The following is a 12,472-nucleotide window of genomic DNA, read 5'->3' as shown; positions in this document are numbered from 1 at the left end:
TTGAGAATTCTTGAAGTGACTGGCAAATAAGGCCAGGAAGTAACAGAGACTGAAAAAAAAGAGAAGTGTCAAAAGACTAGAAGAACAGAAGGAATACATTAGTAAACAGGCTATTAAAATAATAAGAGGTCTTCTTGAGAGAATATTGGAATTAAAGATTTTTATTGTTTGAGTAGTCTGGATGAAGATTAGATGTAGGCCGTAGCTATGAGTAGGGAGGAAATTGCATTTTCAGTGGTCAAGGATTGATTTATTAATATTTACTAGCATCTACTATGTGACATTATTTTATGCACTTAGGATACATTGGTGACTAAAATAGACCCTGTGGAGCTCACACTATGGTGTGAAAAACTGACAACAAACAAGTAAACAACTAGAACTTTGGTGTGTACGGAGTTTTGGGCCAGCATAATTAGAGGCACTCAGTGGTATCTGATTTTTGATGAAGTTCCCTGGTTGTAGCTGGGCTAGCAACTGAAGCCTTTACTCAGAGTTACAAATAGAACATTTTACTCAGGGTTACAAACAGAACACAAGAACTGAACGACAATTAGGATGACAATGACTGGCAGTTATGTAATTATTTCAAATAATTTTACATACTCACACTAGGAAATGTTTAAATGAATGAGTGGTCTGATTAAGCTTCTGCCATTCCAACTCTTCAACCCATTGCTTAATAAATTACAGACTATCCTTTTTTATTTCTTCAAAGAATTTTTTTTTGGCCACACCAGGCAGCTTGTGGGACCCTAGTTCCCTGACCAGGGATCGAACCCAGGCCCTTGGCAGTGAAAGCACTGAGTGCTAACCACTGGACCGCCAAGGAATTCGCTACCCTATTTTAGAGTGATGCAAATTACAATCTGAAAACAAATATAGTCTTTCCAAAGTGATTCATGGTTTCTTTCAACATTCACTCACTAGAATAAGGTCCATGAGGATAAGGATATTTGTCTATTTTGTTCACTACTGTATATCTAACACCTAGAACAATGCCCAGCATTTTCACTGAACTGAATAAATGAATAGATTAATAAGCATCCACTAGATGCCAGGTAGTATATTCATCTCAGAAGTAAATAAGGCAGTTCCTAACTGGTCTCCAGGGCAGAAATAGAGACACAGATGTAGAGAACAAACGTATGGACACCAAGCGGGGAGAGTGGCGGGGGGGATGGTGGTGGTGGGATGAATTGGGAGATTGGGATTGACATGTATACACTAATATGTATAAAATGGATAACTAATAAGAGCCTGCTGTATAAACAAATAAAATTCAAAAGTTTAAAAGAAAAAGTAAATAAGGCAGTTCCTGCACTTAAAGACTGCACCATTTAAAGACTCTAACTAAAATAAAATCTCTTGATCTTCACTTATATCAAAGTACAGTTAAAAATCAAGGTTGTTAAGAATCTAAAAGTAATACCTGTCCTAGATAAAAGGAATTTATTGTAGACTTCATATGCTTTTATACAGTTTTTTTTTTTTTAATTTATGTTTTTTCGGCAGCATTGGGTCTTAGTTGCTGCATGCAGGCTTTCTCTAGTTGAGACAAGCGGGGGGCTACTCTTCATTGTGGTGTGCGGGCTTCTCATTGAGGTGGCTTCTCTTGTTGCAGAGCACGGGCTCTAGGCGCGCGGGCTCAGTAGTTGTGGCTCACGGGCTCAGTTGCTCCGCAGCACGTGGGATCTTCCGGACCTGGGATCGAACCCGTGTCCCCTGAACTGGCAGGCAGATTCTTAACCACTGCACCACCAGGGAAGTCCCAATATGCTTTTAAATTTAGAAAATAAACTACCATGCTATCTTGAAAATTTAGTATTTGTATTATTAGGTACTATAATTAGATAATCTGTTATGAAGAATATTATGGTTAAGTCACAGGAAAATAGTAATTTCAGATACTTAAAAATTTTTTATTCCTTCTTTTCCTTCTCAAGTCCTTTCAAATACACTCTTTTAAAAATGAAGTGAGAATATTAGTTAATATGAAGCAACATAAAAGAACAATCAGAAGGCAAATTCCAAAGAGATCACCGCTATAAATAGAGACATGGAAATGTCAGGACAGAGAAGCAAAGTTCCACTAAAAACAACAACAAAATTGTATGCCAAGTGAGTTTTATATCTCACACCCACCCATCTTCAGTTAAGGATTTCATCGGCAAAGATCCTCTGTCTTCTAGTAATCTATCTCAAAAAATAAATGTGAGTAAAGGCAGATGTCCTGATTTTAAAAATCAAGCTGTTTTTGGTTGTGCACAGAGTTTTCTTCCCCTTGTACCTAAGAAGCAGAAAACCTCCATCTGAAACTTAACCCAATCACTGCTGCTTCAAAGAGAACTTATTTCATGAAATAAAGAGCACTGGATTAGGAATCTAGTCTTGGCTCTAGTCTTGCAATTAATCTTGTCACTTTGTACATAGCATTCAAGCAATCTGGGTCACAATTTCCTCCATAAAATGAAAGAAATGGACTAGATGATCCTCAAAGTCTTTCCAAGTTCTTAGGAAAAGTTCGAGTGAAGCTAATCTTCTGTGCCACCTAGCCTCGAAGGCCCCCAACATTCGTAACCACATATTCAACAATTTGTTTTTAGCTCTAGCTTTGCAGCAAAATAAGTATGATTACATATAAAACTCAATTCAATATTTATCAGGCTTCTACCAAAAGAAAAGCACTAAGCCATACTGGGCAAGCCAAAGAGTAAAAGCCAGTCCTTGACCACAGCCCTCTCTTACACAGAGGGGAAACGGGAAAGGACAGATCTTTGTATTCAGAACATTTGCTACAGTCTAGCTGGGGAAACAAATTTTAATTCAGCTTAATTATGCAAATACTTATTAAATACTTTTTGCATAAAGAGTCAGTTTTCAAACTTTGATGAGCATAAGAATCTAAGATGCTTTTTTTTTTGGCCATGCCCCTTGGCTTGCGGGATCTTAGTTCCCCAATCAGGGATGGAACCCAGGCCCCTGGCAGTGAGAGCGCCTAGTCCTAACCACTGGACCACCAGGGAATTCCCCTAAGACATTTAAAAAAATGTAATTTCCCATAAAAATGATTCACTACATCCAGGTGGGGCCCAGGTATCCACATTTTTTTTTTTAAAACATGCTTACGAGCTTTATTTTATAAATGTATTTATTTTATTTTATTTATGTCTGTGTTGGGTCTTCGTTGCTGCGCACGGGCTTTCTCTAGTTGCAGCAAGCGGGGCCTACTCTTCGTTGTGGTGTGCGGGTTTCTCATTGCTGTGGCTTCTTTTGTTGTGGAGCTCGGGCTCTAGGTGCACGGGCTTCAGTAGTTGTGGCTCGCTGGTTCTGGAGCACAGGCTCAGTAGTTGTGGCGCACAGGCTTAATTGCTCCGCGGAATGTGGGATCTTCCCGGACCAGGGCTCGAACCCATGTTCCCTGCATTGGCAGGCGGATTCTCAACCACTGCGCCACCAGGGAAGCCCTGTATCCACATTTTTAAAAGCACCCCCAGATGATGCTGGTGGCCCTGTTCAATTAACATTGCCATTAGCCTAGATCAACAAAAAGTTGATAAGTTCAAAAACAGAAAATGTTTCTAGAGCTTGAGTTCTCAAGACTATATGCCCATAACAACTAGAGAACAAATTGCAAGGCATTAAAAATAAGCAAAAATCTGATGGAGCATGTTGACTTTGTATTTCAGTGGTTCTCAAGTGTGGGCTGCACTTCAAAAAATCAACATAGGGGGACTTCCCTGGTGGTCCAGCGGTTAAGACTCTGCGCTCCTAATGCAGCCGGCCCAGGTTCGATCCCTGGTAAGGTAACTAGATCCCGCATGCATGCCGCAATGAAGATCCCACGTGCCGCAACTAAGATCCGGCACAGCTAAATTAAATAAATAAATAAATAAACAAATAAAAGCAACATAGGAAGTTTTTACAGATACAGATATAGACCAGTTAAATCAGAGTCTCTGGGAGTGGTAGTTGTGGCTCAGCTTTCACATTTAAAAAAAATCTCCCTGTAACAAATGCAGACAACCATTTAATTAAGGGCAAGATCACTGGAATTGGTTAGTCAGGTTAAGTTTCATGAAAAAAGATGATTTTTTATCCGACTCTTTACTTGGCTAAAAATTTAATGAAAAAGATAAATGTAACAGAAGTGAAAGGAACTGATGTATAAATAAATGATCTAAGTAGGGGAGGAACAAATAAAGATGCTTTTGACCACAAAATCAAGGGAGACTAAGAACAGTAAATATAAGAATTTTTTTTAGACATTTTGGTTTTGAGGCAACATACAAATAAGTCTTAGTGGTAACTGCAGACACGAGTTTGGAAACACATTTGGGGAGTAAGTATAGGACCAATTTAATGTAAATTATGAAACCATACATATCATATATATTCTGCAGTTTCATTAAATATGATATTCTACAGCATTATATACCAGCTTTATTACAAATTATTGAAATGCATGCTATAGAACTAGCTAAAAATCACTCCAGAACTGAGTGGTAAAGGCCACTTTGAGACAGATGCTTTGAGTCCCAGATATTTGACCTAGCAACATCCCTAAAGTAATGGGAAGCTGGGAGTGTTATGGCTTACCAGCAGGCAGCTCTAAACTTTTCTCACTGAATACTGATATTCAATTTTCTGTATATTCTATGATGCTACATTCTGTCTCCTATGATCCCAAAGGACAGATCCTGCTTATAGACAGGATGCCAACAGATGTGTGCAACTAGCCAAACACTCAATATATATTCAAAGAGGTCCTCTGTATGATACAGAAAGGATAGTCATTCTCTCACTAGATTTGAAGAACCCTGTAAAGTTGGAAATGGCACTTCAGCAAACCCCACCCTTCTCCCCCATATGCCTTCCACCTTCAATGAAGAGGTCCTCAAGGGCAGAGAAAATTTATTATATTTTCACAAAGAACCTTTGTCTCAAGCATTAATTGTTCTAAAAGATTAAACTATAAAGATTTTCCTTCTCAGAAGAGTCTAATCTAAAAACTCCTGATATGCTTCTTTTAGCAGATGGGTGATTTTGTAGAGGAATACAATATGCAGACAAACAGTACAAACATTATCACAGGTGCTGTGTGGTAATATAGGGGAAAAATTAAAATTAATCAATCCTATCCTTGTCTTGAGAAGTCTTACAGTCTAGTTAGTGATGTGTACTACAAATACATAAACCCCCTGAACAATGTATTTGAAAAATAACACTAATCATCATCAAATATACAGGTATATATGTATATATACACACACACCATAAAGCACTATGTACTTTACTAAGGCATATTACTAATCCACCCAGTGCAACTAGCAATACAGAAAAACAAGCTTCTATAATGTTATACAACACACGGGTTCTTTAAATTTTGTAAGTAATCTACTTTTATTACCTTACATTAAGAGCTGCCTTCCCATGAAGAATTTTAGCCTAAGTCTTGATAAAAACTAATGCAAATATTTTAAACATCCAAGTAAGAAATACCAAATTGTGACTCATACCCTAGAAATTACAAAGAGATACATTTCATAGATTTTTAATAGATTCTTCCATTCTTTCAAGTCAGGCTGCCTAGGTTCAAATCTCAGCTCTAACATTTACTAACACGTGACCTTGGGCAAGTTCGTTAACTCATCTGTACCCCAGCAAAATGGAGATTTTAATAGTGCCTATCTCATAGAGCCAATGTGAGGATAAATGAATTAAATACATGTAAAGCACTTACAGTGCCCAGTATATAGCACTTTAGAGTGTGCTATGCAGTAAAGACACAGAAAAAGACATAGCCCTTACTGTCATGAACCTTATAATCTAGTGGGAATTCTAAACAATAAATGATATTATGGTATTATTACCATGATATGGTATATGAATACAAATAGGAATCCCTAAATTTGATAGTTCTGGACAGGTTTTCTGAAAAAATGGAAAATTTTCAACAGACAACAGTGAAATGGAAGAGGTGAGGGGTGTTCCTGACAAAGAGAAAGATATGTGCAAAGGCCCAAGGGCTCTGCAGTTATGAATAGGTGGGAATGACAAGGATGGCAAACGGCTAGATTTATGGCAAATCAGTGGTCATGAGCAATATCCTAGGGGATCTGTCAATGCTCTAACAGCCTTTCAATCAGGACATACTATTAAATCTGACATCCAAATCAGAGAAGAAATTTCTAATAACTGAGGGTGAGATGATACTATGGTGACTTCTGAAAGAGAAAAGACAGAAATCATGGTGTAAAAACATAAGACTTTTTATTATCCTTTACTTTTCAAAAACAGATTAAACTGCCGTCACTGGTATGCCGGTAAAAGGAAGTTATGTGACTTACCAAAGGGCACATGGGTCAGACTTGAATCTAGATCCTCTGGGACCAAGTCCAGAGTTCTTTTCACTACATGGGGCTGCCTCCAGTTTCAGACACTAGTCAAACTGTTGTTCTCCACAAAGTTCCCAAGTTACATATGTGTTAACAACTTTGTCCTTTATAATGCAAGTACTGATAGTTCTTGCTTCCATTCACACAGTCTGAAACAGAATCCTGCAAACTCGATCAGAAAGGACACAAAAGTCATTAAGACCAATGACCAACATTAATGATCAAATACCCTAAAACAACATCCTGGACCACTTACTTTACTTTGAACTAACTGGCCACTTTACTCCTCACATTTAACCTGAATCTGTTGTGACTGTGCACTGAGAAGATACAGGCCTGGTTCAAATGACACACAGAATACAGCATAAAGTTATCAGCTCCTTTTGGCTAACAGTTGTTAGGAGGTAGGTGATAGATAAAAAGATGAGGCAGGAAGTCTGTACAATTTTGCCACTCTAAAATGCCTATCCAAAAAGCTATAATGGACTTTTTTTCTCCAATAGCTATAAAATAAGAATCTGTTAATATTTCACACAGATTTAACTAATCTAACAGTGGAAAGTTATGCTGAGAAAGAATCAGTCATTTGGTAACCAATAAATCAGAAAGTAAAATGAAGAACGTTGCCAGTACATTTAATAGCCCAACTTGTACTATCTTTACTAATCGTTTCATTCTGTTATTTGATAAATCTAAATGCCCCTGCTAGACTTTTATAAGCTTAAAAACATTGATTTTTGCTTCATCCTGAGAATGAAATATGGAATACTAATTTCTATAAGACAGTGACTATAAAATAGAATTCAGCTGAAAATTTAGCCAATCTCTCAAAGCACAATAAACCAGTTTTAGATTAGCTATGATACATCCACTTTTTTTTTGTCTTTTTTTTTTTTAAATCAGTCATCAATTTTATACACATCAGTGTATACATGTTAATCCCAATCGCCCAATTCAGCACACCACCATCCCCAACCCACTGCGGTTTTCCCCCCTTGGTGTCCATACGTTTGTTCTCTACGTCTGTGTCTCAACTTCTGCCCTGCAAACCTGCTCATCTGTACCATTTTTCTAGGTTCCACATACATGCGTTAATATACGATATTTGTTTTTCTCTTTCTGACTGACTTCACTCTGTATGACAGTCTCTAGATCCATCCACGTCTAAACAAATGACTCAATTTCGTTCCTTTTTATGGCTGAGTAATATTCCATTGTCCATATGTACCACATCTTCTTTATCCATTCGTCTGTCAATGGGCATTTAGGTTGCTTCCAGATACATCCACTTTTAAGAGGATTTACATTGCAAAGGGAAATGCATTTAGTCAAGAAAAGTCTGATTTCATCAGTTATAATGAAATTATCTAGAGTAACCAGCAAACTACAAATGGCTTTGAGAAGACTGAGTGGACTCAGAACTAATTTACCTATAACCAAATCAAAAGTCACTGGTTATAGTTTTCCTACAATTCAGTTGCTGTTACAGGATCCTGGGTTTTACCAAAACTAAGATTTGAACATAGATGTTTAATCCAAAAATTTTATAGAAGTGGAGTACCATGGATTATCCTTTCCTAATTATGAAATACCAGAAGCCAAATTCTATGTTTAATAAAGCCAATTTCCATTTGATAGCACTTTCCAGTTTCTGAAGAGCTCACAGAGATACCTCATTTGAGGATACCAATGCAGGTTATGATCATTATGTAGATGAGAAATCTGAGACACAGAGTCTAAGTGCACTTGACCAAGGTCACAAAATCAACTAAAATGTAGAGATGGATTGTTTTCAACATTCATTCATTCAACAAATATCTAGAATGCTAAGACTATGTGTTAGGGACTAGTCAGTGGTAGAGACAGACAAGGTCCTTGCTCTCCAGCAGTTTACAATCTAATGGCAGACAGACAATAAACAAGTAAACACATACGACGTAAGATAATTTCCGATAAATTCTATAAAGAGAACATGGTAATTGGAGAGTGACTGCAGAATGGTACAACAGAGGTCAGAGATGGTCTAGGGAGATGACATCTGAACTGAGACCCAAATGATGAGGACAAATCATCCACGTGAAGGTCTATAAGAACATCTGAATCAGGCAGAGGAAAATGCAAGCATAAAGCCCCAGAGGCAGGAATGTTCTTGGACAGCAAGGTGGCTCAAATGGAATGAGGAGCAGGAGTGTTTAGATAGTAGCCTGATTACATGGCGCCCTTAGGCCATTCCAGGAGATGGGATTTAGAGTGCAATAAGAGAGAAGACTAGGTGAGATGATCTGATTTATGTTTTAAAGAAAGATTTTAAGCTGCTATATGAAGAAACAATTGTAATACATTCAAGTAGAGGCACCCTTGAGCTTCAAGAGTACTGGTAGTGGTCTATTTTTTGGAGAACATTCCTGGAAAGCAGATACATGGGTGCTTGTTACATTTGAGACATTACATATATATTATATACTTCGCTGTACAAAATTTCATAATTTTTAAAAGTAAATTGTAAAGATGTAAGGGTGGAAGCAGAAAAAACAACTAGAATGCTACTGTAACAGCCCAAGACTGAGGTGATGGTAACTCAGGAGTAGTGGAGATGAAAAGTAGTGGAATGTGGAATATACCTCTGAAGTAAGGTAAATAGGTCTTCTTGATGGAAAAATCAGGGGCAGCGATCAAGGCTGACCAGTGGTTCTCATTGTGGAGTGATTTTGCCTCCCAGGGGACATCTGCAATCTCTGGAGACATTTTTGGTTGTCATAATTGGTATAGGGGGTTCTCATATTGGTACAGGTGCTACTGGCATCTATGGGTAGAGGCCAAGGATACTGCTAAACATACTACAATGCACAGTAGTGCTATAAAATAAAAAATTACCTGGCCGTAAAGTGTCAATAGTGCTAAGGTTGAGAAATCCTGATCTTGACTGATTCCAAATGGTTCCCATCCTAGAATACCCATACTTCCAGGAGACTCTACCAAAAAAACTAGAAATGGAGGTCTTTACTTATTTTCAACGTTTAGAGATAACTAAAATTGTGGTATACATGAAACAAAGTTTATTTCTTTGGAGGTAAATTATATCACTCTGTGACCAACACTATGTTGATCAGGACTAACTGGTATGTATCTAATTAATCAAATATGAAAAAATCAATTACTGATTAATAAATGCCATTTATTGCACAGACCTTCTCAAAGCACAGCTGAAGAAATCCTATTTAGCAATACCACCCAACACTGCTTATACAGTTTTTCTTTTTACCAGTTACGCTTAAATCTGTAGTCCAACACATTCACTGCTTTTCCAAATACAAATTCCCCCCAAATCGAAATAGATGGCTATGCACACTGAAGGACATAATCAGAGCTATAAATGGATAAGATGGTAGGAAACGTTAATTATAGGAAAATGATGGCCCACTTGTATCTGTGTGCATGTAACTGTTATCAGACTTACTTTGGGCCTTGAGCAAGTGGATACATTAATTTCAGGTATAAGGAAGACTGCAGCACACATTTCTCTTAATTACTCTAAGACTAGCAATGGGAAAAGTACTCTTTGAGACCTAACTCACTAAACACAAAATACCAAAGTTGGTAAAGTTCATTTTACCTCACTCTTTGTTATCTAAAGGGAAAGAATTTTGGGGAAAAATAAAATCACTGTGATCAACTCCTAAAGCATTCGAATGGGTCTGAAACTACTACCACTAATGCAGTAAACTACGTGCCACGATATGCTCCAGAAAGAAATTACCTGGTAACTGAAGTAGATAACAAAAACCAAAATAATCAACATCATCATCATCTAGTCCCGGGGTGACAATACAAAACATTAGAGTTCTCACAAGTTGCGGCTGAGGGAAACTATTTCGAAGAAGCCACAAAGCCAATTTTGGTCAAGAAATGGACGCTGTTTCTTATCTATAAGGACCTCAATAAAACTGGCCATGGATACATACGATACTAGGTTACTGAGTCTGGCTAAAACTGAATTTTAGGAACAATTACATTTTAAAAAGGTAAAGAAAAGGGCAGTCATATCGTCACAGCCTCATCCAAAGAATTTACACAAAAACTTCGAAATCAGCTCGAGAACTAAGGCCTCCGGCCTAAATTCATCCCCACTTGTGACAAAACTCAAAAGTGACAATCTAGAAGTAAAATGCAGGGACACTTTACTACCCTTAAAATCATGCCGCGTTCCCGCTATGCCGGGCGGACGTTTTCGGGAGCAACACTGCGCGGCGGCCAAAGCGCGCTTCTCCCAGATGCCCTCCCGGCGGCACGCTCTAAACACTGTTGTGCCGCCGTTACGCCTATCGACGTCCCCAACTTCCCCAATGGTACACAGAATGACCCTCGGCGGAAAATCCACCCATTCTACCTCCCTGAGGCGGCGACCGATAAGAAACTACTCCTTTCCTCCAGCCTTTCAAAAATTTAAGCAGACGGCGGCCAGCTCACCAGTCTCATCCACTACCCCAGAGGGATAACCGCACCACCTCAACCCAAGAACGCACGTATAGGAGGCGCCGATAGAAACCCCATTCTCGCGAAATCTAAAGACAATTCTCGCGATATCTCGCTGCCTGTCTTTTTCCAGCCCCACCCCCACACCAGCGCGTTGCTTCAAAACATCGCGAGATTTTCTTCTTTCAGTCTCCGCCCCTCTACGGCACGATGGTCGCACAAGAATGTGATACAGCCTCGACGGCCGCCATTTTCTTTCTTTCTTAGCAGTTGGCTGAGAGGTCCCTGCGAAGAAGCGGTAGCGGCCACTGTAGAGTAGGCATGGCAGATTATTCAACAGTGCCTCCACCCTCCTCTGGCTCAGCTGGTGGTGGAGGCGGCGGCGGTGGTGGTGGAGGAGTTAACGATGCTTTCAAAGATGCGCTGCAGAGAGCCCGGCAGGTAAGTCTGGACCGCGCGGCGAGACCCCGACAGCTCACGGTAATTGGCCGCTGGCTGAGTAGGCCGCTACTTCTTCGCGCATGAGGAAGAGGAAAGAAGTGCCCTTCCGCCCTCTGAAATGTGACGAGACTCACGTTTCCCCACGTTGGTAATACCGAATAGAGGGTGGAACTCGGTTTTGTGTTCTTGGTGTCTAAGCCACTTTGAACCCCAACGCGTGCTACGCGAAGATGGCTTTAGATTTTTCTCCCGTTTCTGCGGTACTCGCGCTTTTTTCTCCAAGGAGTTAGCATTTCCTTTTTCTCGGAGTGAACATCCTCTTCCATGGGGTAAAGCGCGCGTAGTTTTACACAGTAGTATGGAAGCTTCTAGTAATGAGTTTGGGAAAGGACTAGGGTCTGTCCGCAGGAGCCATGGTAAGGGAAGGGATCTGTCATTAAAGCAGTCTTTAGAGCTTCCAACCCGTTCGAGCTCTCCCGCAATTAATCTTTCGCGTACCATACACTTTCACACCTTCAAGGAAGAGAATTAGAGGAGAGCACTCGTATTCCGGGTTGGAATCCCTCTTCAGGGCGGGATTTACGCGTGTTCTACGGTTCCTTCCCTCTTTACTTCTCAAAATGGCTTCAGGGCCATTATACCCTAAGTTTCAATTTGAATCTGCCTCTCAGTTCAGAGTCGTAAACTGACCAGACCTCTTTGTATTACGTAGGTGCGTACATTTGCCCTAAAGGCACCACTTACCCAAACAAAAGCTGTAAAAAAAAAAGTTGTATTCCAGGATTTTATTTGAACTTTACCTTTATTAGATAGTCCCTTAATGTAATTTTAAAACGTGTGATGTTGGTATGGACTTGTGTCTAAGCAAAAGTAAGAATCTTATATTCTCGTTATGACACGATGCGTGTTAGATGCTAGACATTTTTAGAGTACAGCTCATGATAATCAGAATCCAATTTTGTGGTATGTTTTGATTACATTAGGAGTTCACTTCGTTAACTTATTTTTTCACCCCCGGGTTGGATTAAAGGATCATTGGAGTCAAAATCCATAAAATCTGTAGTGATGTAGCAAAGCGCTCATATTTTTATAATGTGAACACATTATAAATAAAAATGTACCTGTACTTGTTTTTAATCAGAAATTTTCCAAGGAGTCAA

At 39.2% G+C, this 12,472-nt stretch overlaps 2 protein-coding genes across 17 annotated transcripts in view; one reads left to right on the top strand and one right to left on the bottom strand.

Annotated features, from left to right (window-relative positions):
• Positions 1-10,945, bottom strand: part of DNAJB4 (DnaJ heat shock protein family (Hsp40) member B4) — a 39,955-nt gene extending 29,010 nt beyond the window's left edge. Inside the window, exon 1 of one of the 2 annotated variants that reach the window (XM_057544195.1) lies at positions 10,866-10,945. The gene's annotated coding sequence lies outside the window, so the exon portion shown is untranslated. The remainder of the gene's footprint in view (positions 1-10,865) is intronic. The other variant, XM_057544201.1, reaches the window with a different exon arrangement.
• A 135-nt stretch (positions 10,946-11,080) lies between these two features.
• The window catches only part of FUBP1 (far upstream element binding protein 1), a 34,447-nt gene continuing 33,055 nt past the window's right edge, over positions 11,081-12,472 (top strand). For 7 of the 15 annotated variants that reach the window (XR_003624275.2, XM_028168917.2, XM_028168916.2 and 4 more), the window contains exon 1: positions 11,081-11,312. Coding sequence is in view for 14 of the 15 variants with exons in the window: in XM_028168917.2 (XP_028024718.1) it covers positions 11,193-11,312 (120 nt within the window). In the remaining variant the exon portion in view is untranslated. The remainder of the gene's footprint in view (positions 11,313-12,472) is intronic. The other 8 variants (XM_057544161.1, XM_028168919.2, XM_057544153.1 and 5 more) reach the window with 2 other exon arrangements.

This window comes from Balaenoptera acutorostrata, chromosome 1 (assembly GCF_949987535.1).
Source record: "Balaenoptera acutorostrata chromosome 1, mBalAcu1.1, whole genome shotgun sequence".
Classification (NCBI taxonomy): Eukaryota; Metazoa; Chordata; class Mammalia; order Artiodactyla; family Balaenopteridae; genus Balaenoptera; species Balaenoptera acutorostrata.
This window is presented reverse-complemented; position numbering and strand designations above follow the sequence as displayed.